This window comes from Salvelinus fontinalis, unplaced genomic scaffold (assembly GCF_029448725.1).
Source record: "Salvelinus fontinalis isolate EN_2023a unplaced genomic scaffold, ASM2944872v1 scaffold_0311, whole genome shotgun sequence".
NCBI classification, from domain to species: domain Eukaryota; kingdom Metazoa; phylum Chordata; class Actinopteri; order Salmoniformes; family Salmonidae; genus Salvelinus; species Salvelinus fontinalis.
This window is the reverse complement of record NW_026600520.1, coordinates 137009-162170: the sequence shown is the minus strand read 5'-3', so window position 1 is coordinate 162170 and position 25162 is coordinate 137009. Positions and strand designations below refer to the sequence as shown.

At 45.2% G+C, this 25162-nt stretch overlaps 1 protein-coding gene across 1 annotated transcript; it reads right to left on the bottom strand.

The window, feature by feature from the left end:
• Window positions 1–923: 923 nt before the first annotated feature.
• Window positions 924–25162, bottom strand: LOC129845459 (transmembrane protein 121). The gene is made up of 4 exons (XM_055913404.1): window positions 21757–25162; window positions 21389–21537; window positions 15815–15990; window positions 924–11550 (listed from the first exon to the last, which is right to left on the bottom strand). Exons 1-4 carry the CDS (start codon window positions 21875–21877, stop codon window positions 11010–11012), a joined length of 987 nt encoding a protein of 328 aa, XP_055769379.1. The 5' UTR covers window positions 21878–25162; the 3' UTR covers window positions 924–11009.

The following is a 25162-nucleotide window of genomic DNA, read 5'->3' as shown; positions in this document are numbered from 1 at the left end:
GTAGTCATGGCTCTATGTAGTACTGTGGAATAGAGTTCCATGTAGTCATGGCTCTATGTAGTACTGTGGAATAGAGTTCCATGTAGTCATGGCTCTATGTAGTACTGTGGGATAGAGTTCCATGTAGTCATGGCTCTATGTAGTACTGTGGAATAGAGTTCCATGTAGTCATGGCTCTATGTGGTACTGTAGAATAGAGTTCCATGTAGTCATGGCTCTATGTAGTACTGTGGAATAGAGTTCCATGTAGTCATGGCTCTATGTAGTACTGTGGAATAGAGTTCCATGTAGTCATGGCTCTATGTAGTACTGTGGAATAGAGTTCCATGTAGTCATGGCTCTATGTAGTACTGTGGAATAGAGTTCCATGTAGTCATGGCTCTATGTAGTACTGTGGAATAGAGTTCCATGTAGTCGTGGCTCTATGTAGTACTGTGGAATAGAGTTCCATGTAGTCATGGCTCTATGTAGTACTGTGGAATAGAGTTCCATGTAGTCATGGCTCTATGTAGTACTGTGTACCTCCCATAGTCTGTTCTGGACTTGGGGACAGTGAAGAGACCTCTGGTGGCATGTCTTGTGGGGTATGGATGGGTGTCTGAGCTGTGTGCCAGTAGTTTAGACAGACAGCTCGGTGCATTCAACATGTCAATACCTCTCATAAATACAAGCGGTGATGAAGTCAATCTCTCCTCCACTTTGAGAGATTTACATGCATATTATTAATATTAGCTCTCTGTGTACAGCCAAGGGTCAGCCAGGCTGCCCTGTTCTGAACCAATTGCAATTTTCACAAGTCTTTTTTTGTAGCACCTGACCACACGACTGAACAGTAGTCCAGGTGTGACAAGACTAGTCTGTAGGACCTTGTTGACAGTGTTAAGGCAGAGCATCGCTTTATTATAGACAGACTTCTCCCCATCTTAAATCAAATCACATTTTATTGGTCACATACACATGGTTAGCAGATGTTAATGCGAGTGTAGTGAAATGCTTGTGCTTCTAGTTCCGACCATGCAGTAATATCTAACAAGTAATCTAACAATTTCACAACAACTACCTTATACACACAAATCTAAAGGAATGAATAAGAATATATAAATACACTGCTCAAAAAAATAAAGGGAACACTTAAACAACACAATGTAACTCCAAGTCAATCACACTTCTGTGAAATCAAACTGTCCACTTAGGAAGCAACACTGATTGACAATACATTTCACATGCTGTTGTGCAAATGGAATAGACAAAAGGTGGAAATTATAGGCAATTAGCAAGACACCCCCCAAAACAGGAGTGATTCTGCAGGTGGTGACCACAGACCACTTCTCAGTTCCTATGCTTCCTGGCTGATGTTTTGGTCACTTTTGAATGCTGGCGGTGCTCTCACTCTAGTGGTAGCATGAGACGGAGTCTACAACCCACACAAGTGGGTCAGGTAGTGCAGTTCATCCAGGATGGCACATCAATGCGAGCTGTGGCAAAAAGGGTTGCTGTGTCTGTCAGCGTAGTGTCCACAGCATGGAGGCGCTACCAGGAGACAGGCCAGTACATCAGGAGACGTGGAGGAGGCCGTAGGAGGGCAACAACCCAGCAGCAGGACCGCTACCTCCGCCTTTGTGCAAGGAAGTGCACTGCCAGCGCCCTGCAAAATGACCTCCAGCAGGCTACAAATGTACTGACTGTTACGGAACTTTTGGACATTTCGTCACGTTATAGTAGACGCACTTTGTGACTTTGGAATTGTTTACCAAACCGCTAACAAAAGTAGCTAATTGGATATAAATAACGGACATTATCGAACAAATCAAACATTTATTGTGGACCTGGGATTCCTAGGACTGCATTCTGATGAAGTTCATCAAAGGTAAGGAAACATTTATCATGTATTTTCTGGTTTCTGTTGAGTCCAACATGGCGGCTAATTTGGCTATTCATCTGAGCTCCGTCTCAGATTATTGCATGGTTTGCTTTTTCCGTAAAGTTTTTTTTAAATCTGACACAGCGGTTGCATTAAGGAGAGGTATATCTATAATTCCATGTCTATAACTTGTATTATCATCTACATTTATGATGAGTATTTCTGTTGAAACGATGTGGCTATGCACTATCACTGGATGTTTTTGGAACTAGTGAATGTAACGCGCCAATGTAAACTCAGATTTTTTTATATAAATATTAACTTTATCAAACAAAACATGCATGTATTGTGTAACATGAAGTCCTATGAGTGTCATCTGATAAAGATCATCAAAGGTTAGTGATTTATTTTATCTCTTTGTGCTATTTGTGGCTCCTCTCTTTGGCTGGAAAAATGACAGAATTTTTCTTTGAGTTGGTGGTGACCTAACATAATCGTTTGTGGTGCTTTCGCTGAAAAGCCTATTTGAAATCGGACACTTTGGTGGGATTAACAACAAGATTACCTTTAAAATGGTATAAGACACATGTATGTTTGAGGAATTTTAATTATGAGATTTCTGTTGTTTGAATTTGGTGACTCTGCACTTCCACTGGCTGTTGTCATATCGATCCCGTTACCGTGATTGCAGCCATATTACGTTTTTAAACCATAACACAAGTTTTTCCAGCAGCAGACTATAATCGATAATGAAACGTCGCGCTGAAGTCTAACAAAACAGCCTCTTTTTATCATCAATTTCTCTCAGCCAATCATCAGTCATTTGTGTAAGTGCGGTGTTTGTTGAATGTCCTTCTCTATAAGCATGCTGAAAGTGTTGTCAAATTCTTTACTGTAAAATAGCATTGTATCACAATTTTTTTTCAAAAGTTTACTAAGGATTAGTAACAGGCTGATTGGTCAGCTATTTGAGCCAGTAAATGGGGCTTTACTATTCTTAGGTAGTGAGATGACTTTTGCTTCCCTCCAGGCCTTAGGGTACACACATTCTAGCTTAAATTGAAAATATGGCAAATAGGAGTGGTGATATTTTCCGCTATTATCCTAAGTAATTTTTTCACCGCTTCCACACTAACTTTACGGAATTTAAAATCACAATGCTTGTCTTTCATAATTTGGTATACTTGGATGTGATTTCATTTCATGTCATTTTCTTAATGGGTGCACATGCTTATTAGCAACTGGAATAAGCATTTTCATGAATGTGTCAAGTGCCGTGTCTGGTCCTCATTACACGGAGCAACAGATCTTCTTTGGAGGTGTGTTGATTTTCTCTACATCAGTAACAGGAATTACTACAACACTTCCTGTTGTAAAGATGTGATCAATACATGTTGATGATCTCATTCCTGTGCTGTTTGTAACGACCCTGGTAGGTTGACTGATAACCCCTGTGCTGTTTATAAATACCCTGGTAGGTTGACTGATAACTCCTGTGCTGTTTGTAAATACCCTGGTAGGTTGACTGATAACCTGAACCAGGTAGCAGCCACTGGTTACAGTTTGAAGCTTTTTCTTGAGTGGGCAGCTTGATGATAGCCAGTCAATATTTAAATAAAAATCCAAGATGGCGTAGCAGTCAGACGTCTTTGTCTTTGTCTTGTCCCATGTATATATATTTTTATATATTTTTCTTCGCATTCTTTTTTATATTTTTCCTAAACTTCAACTTCAAAATACTCTCCTGCAACCCGCCTCACCCAATGTGGTGTGGATCTGTTTTTTTCCTAAAGTATTTCTATTTACCTCCGAACTGGAATACCTCAACTGAAGCTAGCTAGCTAACTAGCTACCAGCTATTAGTCAGCTAACCACTGCTAACTGTCATCAGCTAACCTTAAGCTCGGAAAGCTTTCGCCAGTTTGTACAACGCGTTTCAAACCAGAGCATACCGGACCTATTTTTCTCTCCATATCCCCTGATTCCTACTGCAAACTCTAAACCTTTTCATCTGGATCATCGCAGCTAGCGAACCACAACCCAGGTTGACTACTCCTGGCTAATGTTTCTGTCCTGGAGCTAGCCCATGCTAGACCCATCTCCCGGCTAGGGCTCCTCCTGAAGCCCACTCCTCGGCAACAAAATCCGGACCCCTTCTACTGCCGGTACGGGACACGGGACCCCGCCGATCCTTCACGACTGGAATACCAACAGAATCTGCCCGAGGATCCCAACAGGCCCCTCAGGCTCGACGTCCCCTGAAGGCCCATTCTTCTAACCACGGCCTGCTAGCTATCTAGAGCATATTGTGCTGTTAGTTGTACTGTCAGCTGATCCATCGGCCAGTTTCTTGGACCACTATACCCATTTTACCAATTGGAACCATCTGCTACTTGGAACCCTACTAATTCCACGACTGTTCTATCGACGTCACCGAACAAGGAGGCAAAAACAGACTTTCCCTCTTCGCGACGTCCTTTAAGGCCCTTATGCTAGCTTGCTAGCCCCGGTCTGCTAACTGCTAACCCGGATGTCTTAGCTGCCAAAAACCAAAAACCCTGAAATTTCCATCCCTAACTATAACATTTTCCGCCAAGGACTGCCAAAGGGGGCGGTGTTGCAATCTACTGCAGAGATAGCCTGCAGAGTTCTGTCTTAGTATCCAAGTCTGTACCCAAACAATTCGAGCTTCTACTTCTAAAAATTCACCTTTCCAGAAACAAGTCTCTCACCGTTGCCGCTTGTTATAGACCACCCTCTGCCCCCAGCTGTACCCTGGACACCAAATGTGAATTGATTGCCCCCATCTATCTTCTGAGCTCGTGCTGCTAGGTGACCTGAACTGGGACATGCTTAACACCCCGGCCATCCTGCAATCTAAGCTTGATGCCCTCAATCTCACACATTATCAATGAACCTACCAGGTACAACCCCAAATCCGTAAACACGGGCACCCTCATAGATATCATCCTAACTAACTCGCCCTCCAAATACACCTCTGCTGTTTTCAACCAAGATCTCAGCGATCACTGCCTCATTGCCTGCATCCGTAATGGGTCAGCGGTCAAACAACCTCCACTCATCACTGTCAAACGCTCCCTAAAACACTTCAGCGAACAGGCATTTCTAATCGACTTGGCCGGGGTATCCTGGAATGACATTGACCTCAACCCGTCAGTAGAGGATGCCTAGATATTCTTTAAAAGTGCCTTCCTCACCATCTTAAATAACCATGCTCCATTCAAAAAAATTAGAACCAGGTATTGATATAGCCCTTGGTTCTCTCCAGACCTGACTGCCCTTGACCAGCACAAAAACATCCTGTGGCGTTCTGCATTAGCATCGAATAGCCTCCATGATATGCAACTTTTCAGGGAAGTTAGGAACCAATATACACAGGCAGTTAGGAAAGCTAAGGCAAGCTTTTTCAAACAGAAATTTGCATCCTTTAGTACAAACTCAAAAAGGTTCTGGGAAACTAAAGTCCATGAAGAATAAGAGCACCTCCTCCCAGCTGCCTACTGCACTGAGGCCAGGAAACACTGTCACTATCGATAAATCCACAATAATTGAGAATTTCAATAAGCATTTTTCTACGACTGGCCATGCTTTCCACCTGGCTACCCCTACCCCGGTCATCAGCCCTGCGCTCCCCACAGCAACTCGCCCAAACCTCCCCCAAACCAGATAGCTGATGTTCTGAAAAAGCTGCAAATCCTGGACCCGTACAAATCAGCCGGGCTAGACAATCTGGACCCTCTCTTTCTAAAATTATCAGCCAAAATTGTTGCAACCTCTATTACTAGCCTGTTCAACCTCTCTTTTGTATCGTCTGAGATTCCCAAAGATTGGAAAACTGCACATGGTTATCCCCCTCTTCAAAGGGGGGGACACTCTTGACCCTAACAGTTACAGACCTATATCCATCCTGCCCTGCCTTTCTAAGGTCTTCGAAAGCCAAGTTAACAAACAGATTACCAACCATTTCGAATCCCACCGTACCTTCTCCGCTGTGCAATCTGGCTTCAAAGCTGGTCATGGGTGCACCTCAGCCACGCTCAAGGTCCTAAACGATATCATAACATCATTTCACAACTCTACAGCGATTGAGTTGTGAGACTCTGCTGTAGAGCTCATCACTCCCCCTAACTGGGAGGGGGCCAGAGACAATTACTTGATGCCGACATCTTTCCAGCTGATTTACACGCTGAAGCTATGTTGCGCTTGGTGACCTCTGACTGTTTCATCCTAACATCGTTGGTGCCGACGTGGACAACAATATCTCTATACTCTCTACACTCGCCAGTTTTAGCCTTAGCCAACACCATCTTCAGATTAGCCTTAACAACGGTAGCCCTGCCCCCTGGTAAACAGTGTATGATCACTGGATAATTATTATTATTTTATTTTTTGTCTAATACTGCGGGTAATGGAGTCACCAATGACTAGGCTTTTCAATTTGTCAGAGCTAATGGTGGGAGGCTTCAGCATCTCAGACCCTGTAACGGATGGAGGAGAGACCAGAGAAGGCTCGGCCTCTGACTCCGACTCGTTGCTTAATGGGGAGAACTGGATTAAAGTTTATATCGGCTGAATGAGTGACACCGGTTGAGCATTCCTACAGCATTTCCTTCCAGAAGCCATGAGAAAGTTGTCTGGCTGCGAGGACTGTGCCTCCAGAAGCAATGAGAAAGATGTCCGTCTGCGGGGACCGTATCTCCAGAAGCCATGAGAAAGTTGTCCGGCTGCGGGGACTGTGCCTCCAGAAGCAATGAGAAAGATGTCCGTCTGCGGGGACCGTATCTCCAGAAGCCATGAGAAAGTTGTCCGGCTGCGGGGACTGTGCCTCCAGAAGTCATGAGAAAGTTGTCCGGCTGTGGGGACTGTGCGAGGGGATTTATACTACTATCTGTACTTACTGGTGGCACAGATGCTGTTTCATCCTTTCCTACACTGAAATTACCCTTGCCTAACGATTGCGTCTGAAGCTGGGCTTGCAGCACAGCTACCCTCGCCATAAGGCGATCGTTCTCCTGTATATTATGAGTACAGCAACTGCAATTAGAAGGCATCCTGATAATGTTACTGCTTAGCTTCGGCTGGTGGAGGTCCTGATGAACCACGTCCAGATAAAGCGTCCAGAGTGAAAAAGTTGTAATTTTTTTTTACATTTTTATTTCACCTTTATTTAACCAGGTAGGCCAGTTGAGAACTAGTTCTCATTTACAACCCTAACCCTTTATTTAACCAGGTAGGCCAGTTGAGAACTAGTTCTCATTTACAACTGCGACCTGGTCAAGATAAAGCAAAGCAGTGCGACATAAACAAGAACACAGAGTTACACATTAACAAACGGACAGTCAATAACACAATAGAAAAATGTATGTACAGTGTGTGCAAATGTAGCAAGATTAGGGAGGTAAGGGAATAAATATGCCATAGTGGCGAAATAATTACAATTTCATATTACCACTGGAGTGATAGGTGTGCAGATGATGATGAAAAAGTTGAGCGAGAGGAAAATTTTTAAATATAAAACGGTAATTAAAAACCGTAAAGTTGGCAGGTAGCAAAGTAACGTTAGCAACAAACCGCACAGCAGCACGTAAACAAGTCCACGAGTTGTGACCGGAAATAACATTGTGTTATCCTTAGCACTCTATCAGTTTTACCTCATTTCTACCAGCTAAATGTGCAACCAGAGGGAAAACAACTCTAGACAACCTTTACTCAGAGACGCGTACAAAGCTCTCCCTCGCCCTCCATTTGGCAAATCTGACCATAATTATATCCTCCTGATTCCCGCTTACAAGCAAAAACGAAAGCAGGAAGTACCAGTGACTCGGTCAATAAAAAAGTGGTCAGATAAAGCAGTTGCTAAGCTACAGGACTGTTTTGCAGCACCGGCTGGAACACCGTTCAAAGGTTTTGGTTGAGGTCGGGTGATTGTGGAGGCCAGGTCATCTGATGCAGCACTCCATCACTCTCCTTTTTGGTAAAATAGCTCTTATACAGCCTGGAGGTGTGTTGGGTCATTGTCCTATTGAAAAACAAATGATAGTCCCACTAAGCATAAACCAGATGGGATGGCGTATCACTGTAGAATGCTGTGGTAGCCATGCTGGTGAAGTGTGCCTTGAATTCTAAATAAATCACAGACAGTGTCACCAGCAAAGCACCATCACACCTCCTCCTCCATGTTTACGGTGGGAAATACTCATGCAGCGATCATTAACCATCCGTTCACCCACACTGTGTCTCACAAATACACTGCGGTTGGAACCAAAAATCTCCAATTTAGACTCCAGACCAAAGGACAAATTTCCACCGGTCTAATGTCCATTGCTCATGTTTCTTGGCCCAAGCAAGTCTCTTCTTATTGGCGTCCTTTAGTAGTGGTTTCTTTGCAGCAATTCGAGGCCTGATTCACTCAGTCTCCTCTGAACAGTTGATGTTGAGATGTGTCTGTTAAATGTGAAGCATTTATTTGGGCTGCAATTTCTGATTCTGGTAACTCTAATGAACTTATCCTCTGCAGCTGAGGAAACTCTGGATCTTCCATTCCTTTGGCGGTCCTCATGTGAGCCAGTTTCTTCATAGCTCTTGGTTTTGGTTTCTGCGACTGCACTTAAAAAAACGTTCAAAGTTCTTGAAATGGTCCATATTGACTGACCTTCATGTCTTAAAGTAATGATGGACTGTCATTTCTCTTTGCTTATTTGAGCTGTTCTTGCCATAATATGGACTTGGTCTTTTACCAAATAGGGCTATCTTCTGTATACCACTCCTACCTTGTCACAACACAACTGAGTGGCTCAAAAGAAGGAAAGAAATTCCACAAATTAACTTTTAAGAAGGCACACCTGTTAATTGAAATGCATTCCAGGTGACTCCCTCATGAAGCTGGTTGAAGAATGCCAAGACTGTGCAAAGCTGTCATCAAGGCAAAAGATGGCTATTTGAAGAATCTCAAATATAAAATATATGTTGATTTGTTTAACACTTTTTTGATTACTACATGATTCCATATGTGTTATTTCATAGTTTTGATGTTTTCACTATTATTCTACAATGTAGAAAATAGTAAAAATAAAGAAAAACTCTTGAATGAGTAGATGTTCTAAAACTTTTGACCGGTAGTGTAGGTACAGAGTACCTTTCTTACATACAGTCGATCGCTTTTGAAAAGGTACAAATGTGCCTTTTGACCGGTAGTGTAGGTTCCGGGATTCTCCGATGGCATTGAGGAGTACATCACATCAGTCACTGGCTTCATCAATAAGTGCATCCATAACGTCATCCCCACAGTGACTGTACGTACATACCCCAACCAGAAACAGGCAACATCCACACTGAGCTACAGGGTAGAGCTGCCGATTTCAAGGAGTGGGACTCTAACCCGGAAGCTTATAATAAATCTCACTATGACCTCCGACGAACCATCAAACAGGAAAAGCGTCAATACAGGACTAAGAATAAATCGTACTACATCGGCTCCGACGCAAACTATTAGACTACAAAGGGAAGCACAGCCGAGAGCTGCCCAGTGACACAAGCCTACCAGACGAGCTAAATACCTTCTATGCTCACTTCGAGGCAAGTAACACTGAAACATGCATGAGAGCATCAGCTGTTTTGGACGACTGTGTGACCATGCTCTGCACAGTCGAAGTGAGTAAGACCTTTAAACAGGTCAACATTCACAAAGCTCCAGGGCCAGATGGATTACCAGGACATGTACTCTGAGCATGCGCTGACCAACTGGCAAGTGTCTTCACTGACATTTTTAACCTCTTCCTGACTGCGTCTGTATTACCAACATGTTTCAAGCAGACCACCATAATCCCTGTGCCCAAGAACACTAAGGTAACCTACCTAAATGACTACCGACCCGTAGCACTCACATTTGTAGCCATGAAGTGCTTTGAAAGGCTGGTCATGACTCACATCAACACCATTATCCCAGAAACCCTAGACCCACTCCAATTTGCATACCGCCCCAACAGATCCACAGATGATGCAATCTCTATCTCACTCCACACTGCCCTTTCACACCTGGACAAAAGGAACACCTATGTGAGAATGCTGTTCATTGATTACAGCTCAGCGTTCAACACCATAGTGCCCTCAAAGCTCATCACTAAGCCAAGGACCCTGGGACTAAATCACTGACTACAGCTCAGCGTTCAACACCATAGTGCCCTGAAATCTCATCACTAAGTTAAGGACCCTGGGACTAAATCACTGACTACAGCTCAGCGTTCAACACCATAGTGCCATCAAAGCTCATCAATAAGCCAAGGACCCTGGGCCTAAACACACAACAATTCATGAAATACATTTCAGCAACAAGAGTAAAGAAATGAGCAACTGATTCTTTTGAAAGACGAAGTCCAACATCGATCATGAGGGAAACTGGTTCATCTGAGACGGTCACAGGGGCGACGTTTCCATCAAGAGAGACCTTTAACTGGTTCCTCTGAGACGGTCACAGGGGCGACGTTTCCATCAAGAGAGACCTTTAACTGGTTCCTCTGAGACGGTCACAGGGGCGACGTTTCCATCAAGAGAGACCTTTAACTGGTTCCTCTGAGACGGTCACAGGGGCGCTGTTTCCATCAAGAGAGATCTTTAACTGGTTCCTCTGAGACGGTCACAGGGGCGACGTTTCCATCAAGAGAGACCTTTAACTGGTTCCTCTGAGACGGTCACAGGGGCGACGTTTCCATCAAGAGAGACCTTTAAAAAATATGGACATTTTCTCTAACACTAAACATACTAATATGTATTTTATACTTATTACACGTAACACTAGAAGGTGTTGTCCATGTCACCATATTATCCAAAAGGAGAGTGTCCACTGTGTTCCAATGATAATATACATATTGGTATTATAATCTTTTTTGTATCAAGGTTCTTCATAAACATTCTCCATGTCTCTGCTCTATACTCCATAAGGATCCTGTGTCCCGCTGATCAGTGACGATATCCATACAAGGTTTTTCACATGATGTTGACCTGTAGAGTCCTGCCGGTCAAACATGATATTGATACGTCCATGTAGATTTTGGTCAGAGTCAGATGTTCCTGTGTGTCCCGTGTATAATATCCTGAGGGTCATACATACATGGTATGATCCGGGTCTCAGTCATGTATGTTGACATGTAGTTGTGACCTCTGGCAGGGCTGTCTGGTCCGGGAGGCCCACCTGCGGATGAGCGGTCATCACTATAGAAACAGGGCGTCCAAGACCCTGGTTACCATGGTGATGTGGTACAGAGTTCCTCTGTCGTTCCAACCCGAACGCAGGAGGAGCGTTCTGTACCTGCCTCCTGTACTGGATGAAGCTACAGGTCTTTAGTATGATAGCTAACACATTCTTCCCTATCAGGATCCCACTGACCCGGGCATCCCTATACAGCAGCATGTTACAGCCTCTGATCAACAAGGTTAACATATTAATGGTGACCAGGCTGAGGATAGGATATAGCATCATCTTGTGTGGGACTATATTGATGCCCTGCATGGAGATCTCACTAAGAGAGACACAGGGAAGGACTAGCAACATGATGTAACAGTAGAAGAACATAAGCCCTTCGGCCCACAGAGGGAGACCTTTCTTCAGGGGTTCCCAGAGATTAGCCTGAATATCCAGGATATCGAGCAGGTCCACCACGACCCAGAACAACCTGAAGACAGGAGAGAAACAAGATCATAAAACAGAAGATGTCTTTATTGTCCCTTAATTTACAAAGAATGGACATGTCTTAATGCTCACAACCCCCAGGACACACAAACTCACACCCAGAGGGAATGGGTCAGGACCAGTTCTACCTGTTAGAATGGGTCAGGACCAGTTGTACCTGTTAGAATGGGTCAGGACCAGTTCTACCTGTTAGAATGGGTCAGGACCAGTTCTACCTGTTAGAATGGGTCAGGACCAGTTGTACCTGTTAGAATGGGTCAGGACCAGTTGTACCTGTTAGAATGGGTCAGGACCAGTTCTACCTGTTAGAATGGGTCAGGACCAGTTGTACCTGTTAGAATGGGTCAGGACCAGTTGTACCTGTTAGAATGGGTCAGGACCAGTTGTACCTGTTAGAATGGGTCAGGACCAGTTGTACCTGTTAGAATGGGTCAGGACCAGTTGTACCTGTTAGAATGGGTCAGGACCAGTTGTACCTGTTAGAATGGGTCAGGACCAGTTCTACCTGTTAGAATGGGTCAGGACCAGTTCTACCTGGGTCAGGACCAGTTCTACCTGTTAGAATGGGTCAGGACCAGTTCTACCTGTTAGAATGGGTCAGGACCAGTTCTACCTGTTAGAATGGGTCAGGACCAGTTCTACCTGTTAGAATGGGTCAGGACCAGTTTTACCTGTTAGAATGGGTCAGAACCAGTTCTACCTGTTAGAATGGGTCAGGACCAGTTCTACCTGTTAGAATGGGTCAGGACCAGTTGTACCTGGGTCAGGACCAGTTGTACCTGTTAGAATGGGTCAGGACCAGTTCTACCTGTTAGAATGGGTCAGGACCAGTTCTACCTGTTAGAATGGGTCAGGACCAGTTCTACCTGTTAGAATGGGTCAGGACCAGTTGTACCTGTTAGAATGGGTCGGGACCAGTTCTACCTGGGTCAGGACCAGTTCTACCTGTTAGAATGGGTCAGGACCGGTTCTACCTATTAGAATGGGTCAGGGCCAGTTCTACCTATTAGAATGGGTCAGGACCAGTTCTACCTGTTAGAATGGGTCAGGACCAGTTGTACCTATTAGAATGGGTCAGGACCAGTTCTACCTGTTGAATGGGTCAGGACCAGTTCTACCTGTTGAATGGGTCAGGACCAGTTCTACCTGTTAGAATGGGTCAGGACCAGTTCTACCTGGGTCAGGACCAGTTCTACCTGTTATAATGGGTCAGGACCAGTCGTACCTGGGTCAGGACCAGTTCTACCTGTTAGAATGGGTCAGGACCAGTTGTACCTGTTAGAATGGGTCAGGACCAGTTGTACCTGGGTCAGGACCAGTTCTACCTGTTAGAATGGGTCAGGACCAGTTCTACCTATTAGAATGGGTCAGGGGCAGTTCTACCTGTTAGAATGGGTCAGGACCAGTTGTACCTGTTAGAATGGGTCAGGACCAGTTGTACCTGTTAGAATGGGTCAGGACCAGTTGTACCTGTTAGAATGGGTCAGGACCAGTTCTACCTGTTAGAATGGGTCGGGACCAGTTCTACCTGTTAGAATGGGTCGGGACCAGTTCTACCTGTTAGAATGGGTCGGGACCAGTTCTACCTGTTAGAATGGGTCGGGACCAGTTCTACCTGTTAGAACGGGTCGGGACCAGTTCTACCTGTTAGAATGGGTCGGGACCAGTTCTACCTGTTAGAATGGGTCAGGACCAGTTGTACCTGGGTCAGGACCAGTTCTACCTGTTAGAATGGGTCAGGACCAGTTCTACCTGTTAGAATGGGTCAGGACCAGTTCTACCTGGGTCAGGACCAGTTGTACCTGTTAGAATGGGTCAGGACCAGTTGTACCTGTTAGAATGGGTCAGGACCAGTTGTACCTGTTAGAATGGGTCAGGACCAGTTCTACCTGTTAGAATGGGTCAGGACCAGTTCTACCTGTTAGAATGGGTCAGGACCAGTTCTACCTGTTAGAATGGGTCAGGACCAGTTGTACCTGTTAGAATGGGTCGGGACCAGTTCTACCTGGGTCAGGACCAGTTCTACCTGTTAGAATGGGTCAGGACCGGTTCTACCTATTAGAATGGGTCAGGGCCAGTTCTACCTATTAGAATGGGTCAGGACCAGTTCTACCTGTTAGAATGGGTCAGGACCAGTTGTACCTATTAGAATGGGTCAGGACCAGTTCTACCTGTTGAATGGGTCAGGACCAGTTCTACCTGTTGAATGGGTCAGGACCAGTTCTACCTGTTGAATGGGTCAGGACCAGTTCTACCTGTTAGAATGGGTCAGGACCAGTTCTACCTGGGTCAGGACCAGTTCTACCTGTTATAATGGGTCAGGACCAGTCGTACCTGGGTCAGGACCAGTTCTACCTATTAGAATGGGTCAGGGGCAGTTCTACCTATTAGAATGGGTCAGGGGCAGTTCTACCTGTTAGAATGGGTCAGGACCAGTTGTACCTGTTAGAATGGGTCGGGACCAGTTGTACCTGTTAGAATGGGTCGGGACCAGTTGTACCTGTTAGAATGGGTCGGGACCAGTTCTACCTGTTAGAATGGGTCGGGACCAGTTCTACCTGTTAGAATGGGTCGGGACCAGTTCTACCTGTTAGAATGGGTCGGGACCAGTTCTACCTGTTAGAATGGGTCGGGACCAGTTCTACCTGTTAGAATGGGTCGGGACCAGTTCTACCTGTTAGAATGGGTCGGGACCAGTTCTACCTGTTAGAATGGGTCAGGACCAGTTCTACCTGTTAGAATGGGTCAGGACCAGTTCTACCTGTTAGAATGGGTCAGGACCAGTTCTACCTGTTAGAATGGGTCAGGACCAGTTCTACCTGTTAGAATGGGTCAGGACCAGTTCTACCTGTTAGAATGGGTCAGGACCAGTTCTACCTGTTAGAATGGGTCAGGACCAGTTCTACCTGTTAGAATGGGTCAGGACCAGTTCTACCTGTTAGAATGGGTCAGGACCAGTTGTACCTGGGTCAGGACCAGTTCTACCTGTTAGAATGGGTCAGGACCAGTTCTACCTGTTAGAATGGGTCAGGACCAGTTGTACCTGGGTCAGGACCAGTTCTACCTGTTAGAATGGGTCAGGACCAGTTCTACCTGTTAGAATGGGTCAGGACCAGTTCTACCTGGGTCAGGACCAGTTCTACCTGGGTCAGGACCAATTCTACCTGTTAGAATGGGTCGGGACCAGTTCTTCCTGTTAGAATGGGTCGGGACCAGTTCTACCTGTTAGAATGGGTCGGGACCAGTTCTATCTGTTAGAATGGGTCGGGACCAGTTCTACCTGTTAGAATGGGTCGGGACCAGTTCTACCTGTTAGAATGGGTCAGGACCAGTTCTACCTGTTAGAATGGGTCAGGACCAGTTCTACCTGTTAGAATGGGTCAGGACCAGTTCTACCTGTTAGAATGGGTCAGGACCAGTTCTACCTGTTAGAATGGGTCAGGACCAGTTCTACCTGGGTCAGGACCAGTTCTACCTGTTAGAATGGGTCAGGACCAGTTCTACCTGTTAGAATGGGTCAGGACCAGTTCTACCTGTTAGAATGGGTCAGGACCAGTTCTACCTGTTAGAATGGGTCAGGACCAGTTCTACCTGTTAGAATGGGTCAGAACCAGTTCTACCTGTTAGAATGGGTCAGGACCAGTTCTACCTGGGTCAGGACCAGTTCTACCTGTTAGAATGGGTCAGGACCAGTTCTACCTGTTTGAATGGGTCAGGACCAGTTCTACCTGTTTGAATGGGTCAGGACCAGTTCTACCTATTAGAATGGGTCAGGACCAGTTATACCTGTTAGAATGGGTCAGGACCAGTTCTACCTGTTAGAATGGGTCAGGACCAGTTCTACCTATTAGAATGGGTCAGGACCAGTTCTACCTATTAGAATGGGTCAGGACCAGTTCTACCTATTAGAATGGGTCAGGACCAGTTCTACCTATTAGAATAGGTCAGGACCAGTTCTACCTATTAGAATGGGTCAGGACCAGTTCTACCTGTTAGAATGGGTCAGGACCAGTTCTACCTGTTAGAATGGGTCAGGACCAGTTCTACCTGTTAGAATGGGTCAGGACCAGTTGTACCTGGGTCAGGGGCAGTTGTACCTGTTAGAATGGGTCAGGACCAGTTGTACCTGGGTCAGGGGCAGTTGTACCTGTTAGAATGGGTCAGGACCAGTTGTACCTGGGTCAGGGGCAGTTGTACCTGTTAGAATGGGTCAGGACCAGTTGTACCTGGGTCAGGGGCAGTTGTACCTGTTACGGAGCTCGTCTTTCTTCTTGAACGGCTGTACGTACTCCATATGGTCTATGGCCACTAGACCTACAAACAGCACTGGGACACAGACTGAGAGGAGTAGGGTCAGGGCCTTACGGGCCATAGCATCCAGAGACTTCCTGTCAGCCTTGTAGTTCTGGTACACAAAGTACACCTGGAAAACAACCAAAAAGGAAGTCATTAAAATGTGTTATATACAGCCCTTTTTTCATCAGCAGTTGTCACAAAGTGCTTGACAGATACGTAGTGTCACGCCTCCTTCTGCTCCCTCCCTCCTGCGCTCAATGTTGTCTACTAACCACCAGTCCTGGCAAACCACATTTTGCACACCTGGCAACCATCATTGCGCACACTTGCTCCCCATCGTTACACACACCTGGACGTCATCACCACCCTGCTTACTCTCCCTTCATACAGCCCTCAGTAGCTTCTGTCATCTGGCAGTATTGGTTTTGGTTACGTTCAGTACGCTGCTTCTGTTTTGTAGTTTCTTCATGTTTATTATTATTATACTCATTCTGCTTCCTGACTCGCTGTGTTACTCCCTCTCGAAAACATAGAAGCAGCAGAAGTTAAGGATATCCCCCATATGAACAGCAACACCTACTGCGTCAACACCATGAATCAACTGGGTAACGGATGAGGTCCTCCACGTTCTCCATCACCTCGACAACAATTATCTCTCTCTCTCTCTCTCTCTCTCTCTCTCTCTCTCTGTCTCTCTGTCTCTCTGTCTCTCTGTCTCTCTGTCTCTCTGTCTCTCTGTCTCTGTCTCTGTCTCTGTCTCTCTCTGTCTCTCTCTCTGATTTGTTTATCAACATATATTTTAGATTCTTCAAACTAGCCACCCTTTGCCTTGCTGACAGCTTTGCACACTTTTGGCATTCTCTCAACCAGCTTCATGATGAATGCTTTTCCAACAGTCTTGAAGGAGTTCCCACATATGCTGAGCAGTTGTTGGCTGCTTTTCCTTCACTCTGCTGTCCAACTCATCCCACACCATCTCAATTGGGTTGAGGTCGGGTGGTTGTGGAGGCCAGGTCATCTGATGCAGCATCATCACTCTCCTTCTTGGTCAAATAGCCCTTACACAGCTTGGAGATATGTTTTGGGTCATTGTCCTATTGAAAAACAAGTGATAGTCCCACTAAGCGCAAACCAGATGGGATGGTGTATCGCTGCAGAATGCTGCGGTGGCCATGCTGGTTGAGTGTGCCTTGAATTCTAAATAAATCACAGACAGTGTCACCATCAAAGCACCCCCACACCATCACACCTCCTCCTCCATGCTTCACGGTGGGAACCACACATGTAGAGATAATCCGTGCACCAACTCTGCGTCTCACACACGGTGGTTGGAACCAAAAATCTCATATTTGGACTCATCAGACCAAAGGACAGATTTCCACCGGTCTAATATCCATTGCTCGTGTTTCTTATTAGAATGGGTCATTCTCCCAAGTAAGTCTCTTCTTCTTATTGGTGTCCTTTAGCAGTGGTTTATTTTCAGCAATTCGACCATGAAGACCCTTGAATGAGTAGGTGTGTCCAAACCTTTGACTGGTACTGTATGTGTTTTGTGAGAGTCTCACCATTGCACAGAGGGGTCATATTAGACAGAAGTTGGCAAATTGGCAAATTGACTTCAGACGAGTTCCAAGACGCGTGTGGGAGAACACCATCGTATTCATTCGAGTCATCTGTTCATATGTGTTATGTAATGTCATGTAGTATTTTAAACAGTATGTAACTGTCTCATGTTCCTGGACCCCAAGAAGAGTAGATGCTGCCTTGGCAGCAGCAAATGGGGATCCATAATAAATACAAATACAAAAATAGAGGGGTCTATTATTAGTTTGTATGCCAAACCGTTCGGATGCTACAGACGATTTTATGATTTTCGGGATGTCTCGTTTTTTGTTTTTTTCCCACTTTTATTTAACCAGATAGGCCAGTTGAGAAGAAGTTCTCATTTACAACTGCGACCTGGTCAAGATAAAGCAAAGCAGTGTGACACAAACAACAACAGTTACACACGGAATAAACAAACATACAGTCAATAATACAATAGAAAAAGTCTATATACAATGTGTGCAAATGAGGTAGGATAAGGGAGGTAAGGCAATAAATAGGCCATAGTGGCGAAATAATTACAAATATAGCAATTAAACACTGGAGTGATAGATGTGCAGAAGATGACTGTGCAAGTAGAAATACTGCCTGTGTATATTGGTTGCTAACTTCCCTGAAAATATCGCGGGGAGACTATTCGAAGCTAATGCAGTACACCACAGGATGTTTTTCTGTTGGTTAAGGGCAGTCAGGTCTGGAGTGAACCAAGGGCTATATCTGTTCCTGGTTCTACATTTTTTGAATGGAGCATGCTTATTTAAGATGGGGAGGAAAGCACTTGGACAAACACCACTATAGCTCTGTCACCTTTCACCGCAGATGTGGAAGTGCGACATAGGCGGATACGGTGGATTGAAGAAAAAATAAAATATATACACTGCTCAAAAAAATAAAGGCAACACTAAAATAACGCATCCTAGATCTGAATGAATGAAATATTCTTATTAAATACTTTTTTCTTTACATAGTTGAATGTGCTGACAACAAAATCACACAAAAATGATCAATGGAAATCAAATTTATCAACCCATGGAGGTCTGGATTTGGAGTCACCCTCACAATTAAAGTGGAAAACCACACTACAGGCTGATCCAACTTTGATGTAATGTCCTTAAAACAAGTCAACATGAGGCTCAGTAGTGTGTGTGGCCTCCACGTGCCTGTATGACCTCCCTACAACGCCTGGGCATGCTCCTGATGAGGTGGTGGATGGTCTCCTGAGGGATCTCCTCCCAGACCTGGACTAAAGCATCCACCAACTCCTGGACAGTCTGTGGTGCAACGTGGCGTTGGTGGATGGAGCGAGACATGATGTCCCAGATGTGCTCAATTGGATTCAGGTCTGGGGAACGGCGGGCCAGTCCATAGCATCAATGCCTTCCTCTTGCAGGAACTGCTGACACACTCCAGCAACATGAGATCAAGCATTGTCTTGCATTAGGAGGAACCCAGGGCTAACCGCACCAGCATATGGTCTCACAAGGGGTCTGAGGATCTCATCTCGGTACCTAATGGCAGTCAGGCTACCTCTGGCGAGCACATGGAGGGCTGTGCGGCCCCCCAAAGAAATGCCACCCCACACCATGACTGACCCACCGCCAAACCGGTCATGCTGGAGGATGTTGCAGGCAGCAGAACGTTCTCCACGGCGTCTCCAGACTCTGTCACGTCTGTCACATGTGCTCAGTGTGAACCTGCTTTCATCTGTGAAGAGCACAGGGCGCCAGTGGCGAATTTGCCAATCTTGGTGTTCTCTGGCAAATGCCAAACGTCCTGCACGGTGTTGGGCTGTAAGCACAACCCCCACCTGTGGATGTCGCGCCCTCATACCACCCTCATGGAGTCTGTTTCTGACCGTTTGAGCAGACACATGCACATTTGTGGCCTGCTGGAGGTCATTTTGCAGGGCTCTGGCAGTGCTCCTCCTGCTCAAAGGCGGAGGTAGCGGTCCTGCTGCTGGGTTGTTGCCCTCCTACGGCCTCCTCCACGTCTCCGGATGTACTGGCCTGTCTCCTGGTAGCGCCTCTATGCTCTGGACACTGAGAAGTGGTCTCTGGTCACCACCTGCAGAACCACTCCTTTATTGGGGGTGTCTTGCTAATTGCCTATAATTTCCACCTGTTGTCTATTCCATTTGCACAACAGCATGTGAAATTTATTGTCAATTAGTGTTGCTTCCTAAGTGGACAGTTTGATTTCACAGAAGTGTGATTGACTTGGAGTTACATTGTGTTGTTAAAGTGTTCCCTTTATTTTTTTGAGCAGTGTATATACATATTTATAGTTTAAACTGACAGATTTTGTTGGTGATGTTTTTATTATGCTATTTAGTTTTCTGCCGGAGCGCGGACATCGACCTTATTTTTTTTTTATATAATAGAACAACATTAAAGAAAGGATAATACTTTTTTATTTATTTAACCTTTATTTAACTAGGCAAGTCAGTTAACATGTCTAGGACTGGGCTTCAGCTCGCCAACAGCCAATGAAATTGCAGGGCGCCAAATTCAATCAAGAGAAATCTCATAATTCAATTTTCTCAAACATAGAATTATTAGACACCATTTTAAAGATAAAATTCTCATTAATCCAACCACAGTGTCCGGTTTCAAAAAGGCTTTTCGGCGAAAGCAGAACATATGTTATGTTATGTTAGGTCAGCAACTAGTCATACAGCAATTTTCCAACCAAAGAGAGGAGTCACAAAAAGCAGAAATATTGATAAAATTAATCACTAACCTTTGATAGTCTTCATCAGATGACACTCCCGGGACAACATGGTACACAATACATGTATGTTTTGTTCGATCAAGTTCATATTTATATCCAAAAACCTCAGTTTTTGTTATTCACAGATTTAAAGATATACTTCTCCTTAATGCAACCGCTGTGTCAGATTTCAAAAAAACTTTACGGAAATATAAACCATGCAATAATCTGAGTACGTCGCTCAGACGACAAATCAACCCAAAGAAATATCCGCCATGTTGGAGTCAACATAAGTCAGAAATAGCATTAGAAATATTCACTTACCTTTGATGATCTTCATCAGAATGCACTCCCAGGAATCCCAGTTCCATAATAAATGTTTGATTTGTTCCATAAAGTCCATCATTAATGTCCAAATTACTCCTTTTGGTTCGCGCGTTCAGTACACAATCTAAACTCGCGCGGGCAGGTCCAGGCAAAAGTTCAAACAAAAAGTCATATTACAGTCCGTAGAAACATGTCAAACGAAGTATAGAATCAATCTTTAGGATGTTTTTAACATAAATCTTCAATAATGTTCCAACCGGAGAATTCCTTTGTCTGTAGAAAAGCAATGGAACAGAGCTCGCTCTCACGTGAACGAGCGTCACGAGCTCAAGGCATTCTGGCAGACCTCTGATTCATTCCCCTCTTATTCGCCCCCACTTCAAAGTAGAAGCATCAAACAAGGTTCCAAAGACTGTTGGCATCTAGTGGAAGCCTTAGGAAGTGCAAAATGACCCCATAGACATGTGTATTTGATAGGCCAAGAGTTGAAAACCTACAAACCTCAGATTTCCCACTTCCTGGTTGGATTTTTCTCAGGTTTTTGCCTGCCATATGAGTTCTGTTATACTCACAGACATCATTCAAACAGTTTTAGAAACTTCAGAGTGTTTATACTGATAATATGCATATATTAGCAACTGGGACTGAGTAGCAGGCAGTTTACTCTGTGCTCGCTTTTCATCCAAATGCCAAAAGGCCAATTGTGCGCCGCCCTATGGGACTCCCAAGCACGGCCAGTTGTGAAACAGCTTGCAATCGAACCAGGGTTTGTAGTGACGCCTCTAGCACTGAGATGCTGCACTTACACGGGAGCCCAATTAAACAAAAAGGGAAATGACAAAATGACAACATCAACAGCAAAATGTAAAATGCCTTGTAAATACCTTGATCTCCAGGACAAAGATATAGAGGAACCAGAGTATCATGGCGTAACCTCGCTTGGCGGTCCGCACCTCAGCCCCGACCCAAACCGCCACGTACCGCAACACGATGAGGAAGCACAGGTCCCCTACCATCACCATGATACAGATACCTATTCCCCAGATAAATGTATTAATAATAATAATGATACAGGTAGTACAAGTTGGTTTAGAATTGTATTTTTTGTCTTTCTCATGCTCCTGAATTGTGTTAATAATTCATTATTATGTCCTATGTATTTTATGCTTCATTTGTAAACAGTGCACCCTTGTAAAAGAAACATCGGACTCAATGGAACTTCCCTGACTGAATAAAGGTTTCATAATAATACCTATCTTCCTGGGCCCGTGGTTCTGTTCCACCAGATAGGCATCGATCAGGGCCATACTGCTCATGATCAGCAGGGTGGACAGGCAGACATGGGGCTGGTTGGTGGGAGGGGGAGGCACCATCCTGACTGGGGCAGGAGGAGGTATGTTAGGGAGGGTGTAGGGTGGTCCTCTGCTAAATAAAGGCAGGTTAGACAGGACTGTTACAGTAGACTGTAATGCCTAGTTAAATAAAGGTTAAATAAATCAAACAAATGTTCCACTCCATGGCTGGGGTTTTCACGGGGAGGGAGGATGGGGTGGGAGATTTGTGGAGGAGGAGGAGGGAGGTGGAAGGAGGGGTAGGAGGAGATTTGTGGAGGAGGAGGAGGGAGTGGTAGGAGGAGATTTGTGGAGGAGGAGGAGGGAGGTGGAAGGAGGGAGGTTTGTGGAGGAGGGGTATGGAGGTGGAGGAGGGGTATGGAGCGTCTTCAGTAGGCAGTAGTGTTTCTCTCAATGCCTGCTGGCTGGTCTGTTTGACAGTAGTGCTGTATAGCTCTGCTCTTGGTGAGGTTGTGGAGGAAGGAGTCACCAAAGATCCTTAGTCTCCCAGGATGGGGGCAGTTTAGACAGTAGTGCTCCTCTCCATGGCTTTTTAAAGAATACATGTCACCTTTATATAACCAGGTAGGCCAGTTGAGAACAAGTTCTCATTTACAACTGCAACCTGGCCAAGATAAAGCAAAGCAGTGCAGCAAAAACAAGAACACAGAGTTACACATGGGATAAACAAACGCACAATCAATAACATAATAGAAAAATCTATGTACAGTGTGTGCAAATGGCGTGAGGAGGTGGGCAATAAATAGGCCATAGTAGCGAAGTAATTACAGTTTAGCAGATTAACCCTGGAGTGATAGATGTGCAGATGATGATGTGCAAGTAGAGATACTGGGGTGCAAAGGAGCAAAAATAATAATAATATGGGGATGAGGTAGTTGGGTGTGCTATTTACAGATGGGCTATGTACAGGTGCAGTGATCGGTAAGCTGCTCTGACAGCTGATGCTTAAAGTTAGTGAGGGAGATATAAGTCTCCAGCTTCAGCGATTTTTGAAATTCGTTCCAGTCACTGGCAGCAGAGAACTGGAAGGAGAGGCGGCCAAAGGAGAAATTGGCTTTGGGGATGACCAGTGAAATATACCTGCTGGAGCACGTGCTACGGGTGGGTGTTGCTATGGTGACCAGTGATCTGAGATAAGGCGGTGCTTTACCTAGCAAAGACTTATAGATGACCTGGAGCCAGTGGGTTTGGAGACAAATATGAAGCGAGGGCCAGCCCACGAGAGCGTACAGGTCGCAGTGGTGGGTAGTATATGGGGGTTTGGTGACAAAACGGATGGCACTGTGATAGACTACATCCAATTTCCTGAGTAGAGTGTTGGAGGCTATTTTGTAAATGGCATCGCGAAGTCAAAGATCGGTAAGATAGTCAGTTTTATGAGGGTATGTTTGGCAGCATGAGTGAAGGATGCTTTGTTGCGAAATAGGAAGCCAATTCTAGATTTGACTTTGGATTGGAGATGTTTGATGTGGGTCTGGAAGGAGAGTTTACAGTCTAACCAGACACCTAGGTATTTGTAGTTGTCCACATATTCTAAGTCAGAACCGTCCAGAGTAGTGATGCTGGACGGGCGGGCAGGTGTGGGCAGCGATCGGTTGAAGAGCATGCATTTAGTTTTACTTGTATTTAAGAGCAGTTGGAGGCCATGGAAGGAGTGCTGTATGGCATTGAAGCTCGTCTGGAGGTTTGTTAACACAGTGTCCAAAGAAGGGCCAGATGTATACAGAATGGTGTCGTCTGCGTAGAGGTGGATCAGAGAATCACCAGCAGCAAGAGCGACATCATTGATGTATACAGAGAAAAGAGTGGGCCCGAGAATTGAACCCTGTGGCACCCCCATAGAGACTGCCAGAGGTCCGGACAACAGGCCCTCCGATTTTACACACTGAAGTAGTTGGTGAGAAGTAGTTGGTGAACTAGGCGAGGCAGTCATTTGAGAAACCAAGGCTATTGAGTCTGCCGATAAGAATGTGGTGATTGACAGAGTCGAAAGCCTTGGCCAGGTTGATGAAGACGGCTACAAAGTACTGTCTTTTATCGATGGTGGTTATGATATCGTTTAGGACCTTGAGCGTGGCTGAGGAGCACCCATGACCAGCTCGGAAACCAGATTGCATAGTGGAGAAGATACGGTGGGATTCAAAATGGTCGGTGATCTGTTTGTTAACTTGGCTTTAGAAAGGCAGGGCAGGATGGATATAGGTCTGTAACTGTTTGGGTCTAGAGTTTCTCCCCCTGTGAAGAGGGGGATGACCACGGTAACTTTCCAATCTTTGGGGATCTCAGGGGATACGAAAGAGAGGTTGAACAAACTAGTAATAAGGGTTGCAGCAATTTTGGAGGATAATTTTAGAGAGGGTCCAGATTGTCTAGCCTGGCTGATTTGTAGGGATCCAGATTTTGCAGCTCTTTCAGAACATCAGCTGTCTGGACTTGGGTGAAGGAGAAGGGGGAGGCTTGGGCAAGTTGCTGCGGGGGGTGCAGAGCTGTTGGCCGGGGTAGGGGTAGCCGGGTGGAAAGCATGGCCAGCCGTAGAAAAATGCTTATTGAAATTCTCAATTATTGTAGATTTATCGGTGGTGACAGTGTTTCCTGTCCTCAGTGCAGTTGGAAGCTGAGAGGAGGTGCTGTTATTCTCCATGGACTTTACAGTGTCCCAAAACTTTTGAGTTAGTACTACAGGATGCAAATTTCTGTTTGAAAAAGCTGGCCTTAGCTTTCCTAACTGGACTGTTAATATTGGTTCCTGACTTCCCTGAAAAGTTGCATATCACGGGGGCTGTTTGATGCTAATGCAGTGCGCCACAGGATGTTTTTGTGCTGGTCAAGGGCAGTCAGATCTGGAGGGAACCAAGGGCTATATCTGTTCTTAGTTCTACATGTTTTGAAAGAGGCCTTTGGCTGAGAGTGATGTGCACCGTTGGCTGAGATTAATATTCTCCTCTATCACTGGTTGTTACTGTTAGACCCTGTAGTGTTCTGGCTCCCTCCCCTGTATTGGCTGTTACTGTTAGTGTTACTCCCTCCCCTGTGTTGGCTGTTACTGTTAGTGTTACTCCCTCCCCTGTGTTGGCTGTTACTGTTAGTGTTACTCCCTCCCCTGTGTTGGCTGTTACTGTTAGTGTTACTCCCTCCCCTGTGTTGGCTGTTAGTGTTACTCCCTCCCCTATGTTGGTTGTTACTGTTAGAGTGTGTTACTCCCTCCCCTGTGTTGGCTGTTACTGTTAGTGTTACTCCCTCCCCTGTGTTGGCTGTTACTGTTAGTGTGTGTTACTCCCTCCCCTATGTTGGCTGTTACTGTTAGTG

Excerpts from the sequence above, each read along its gene's own strand:
- LOC129845459 (XM_055913404.1), bottom strand. The coding sequence starts at position 21,877 with ATGGTGCCTCCCCCTCCCACCAACCAGCCCCATGTCTGCCTGTCCACC. Across the intron at positions 15,991-21,388 it reads TCTTTGTCCTGGAGATCAAG|GTGTACTTTGTGTACCAGAA; the intron begins GTATTTACAAGG and ends GTTGTTTTCCAG. Across the intron at positions 11,551-15,814 it reads AAAGACGAGCTCCGTAACAG|GTTGTTCTGGGTCGTGGTGG; the intron begins GTACAACTGCCC and ends TCCTGTCTTCAG.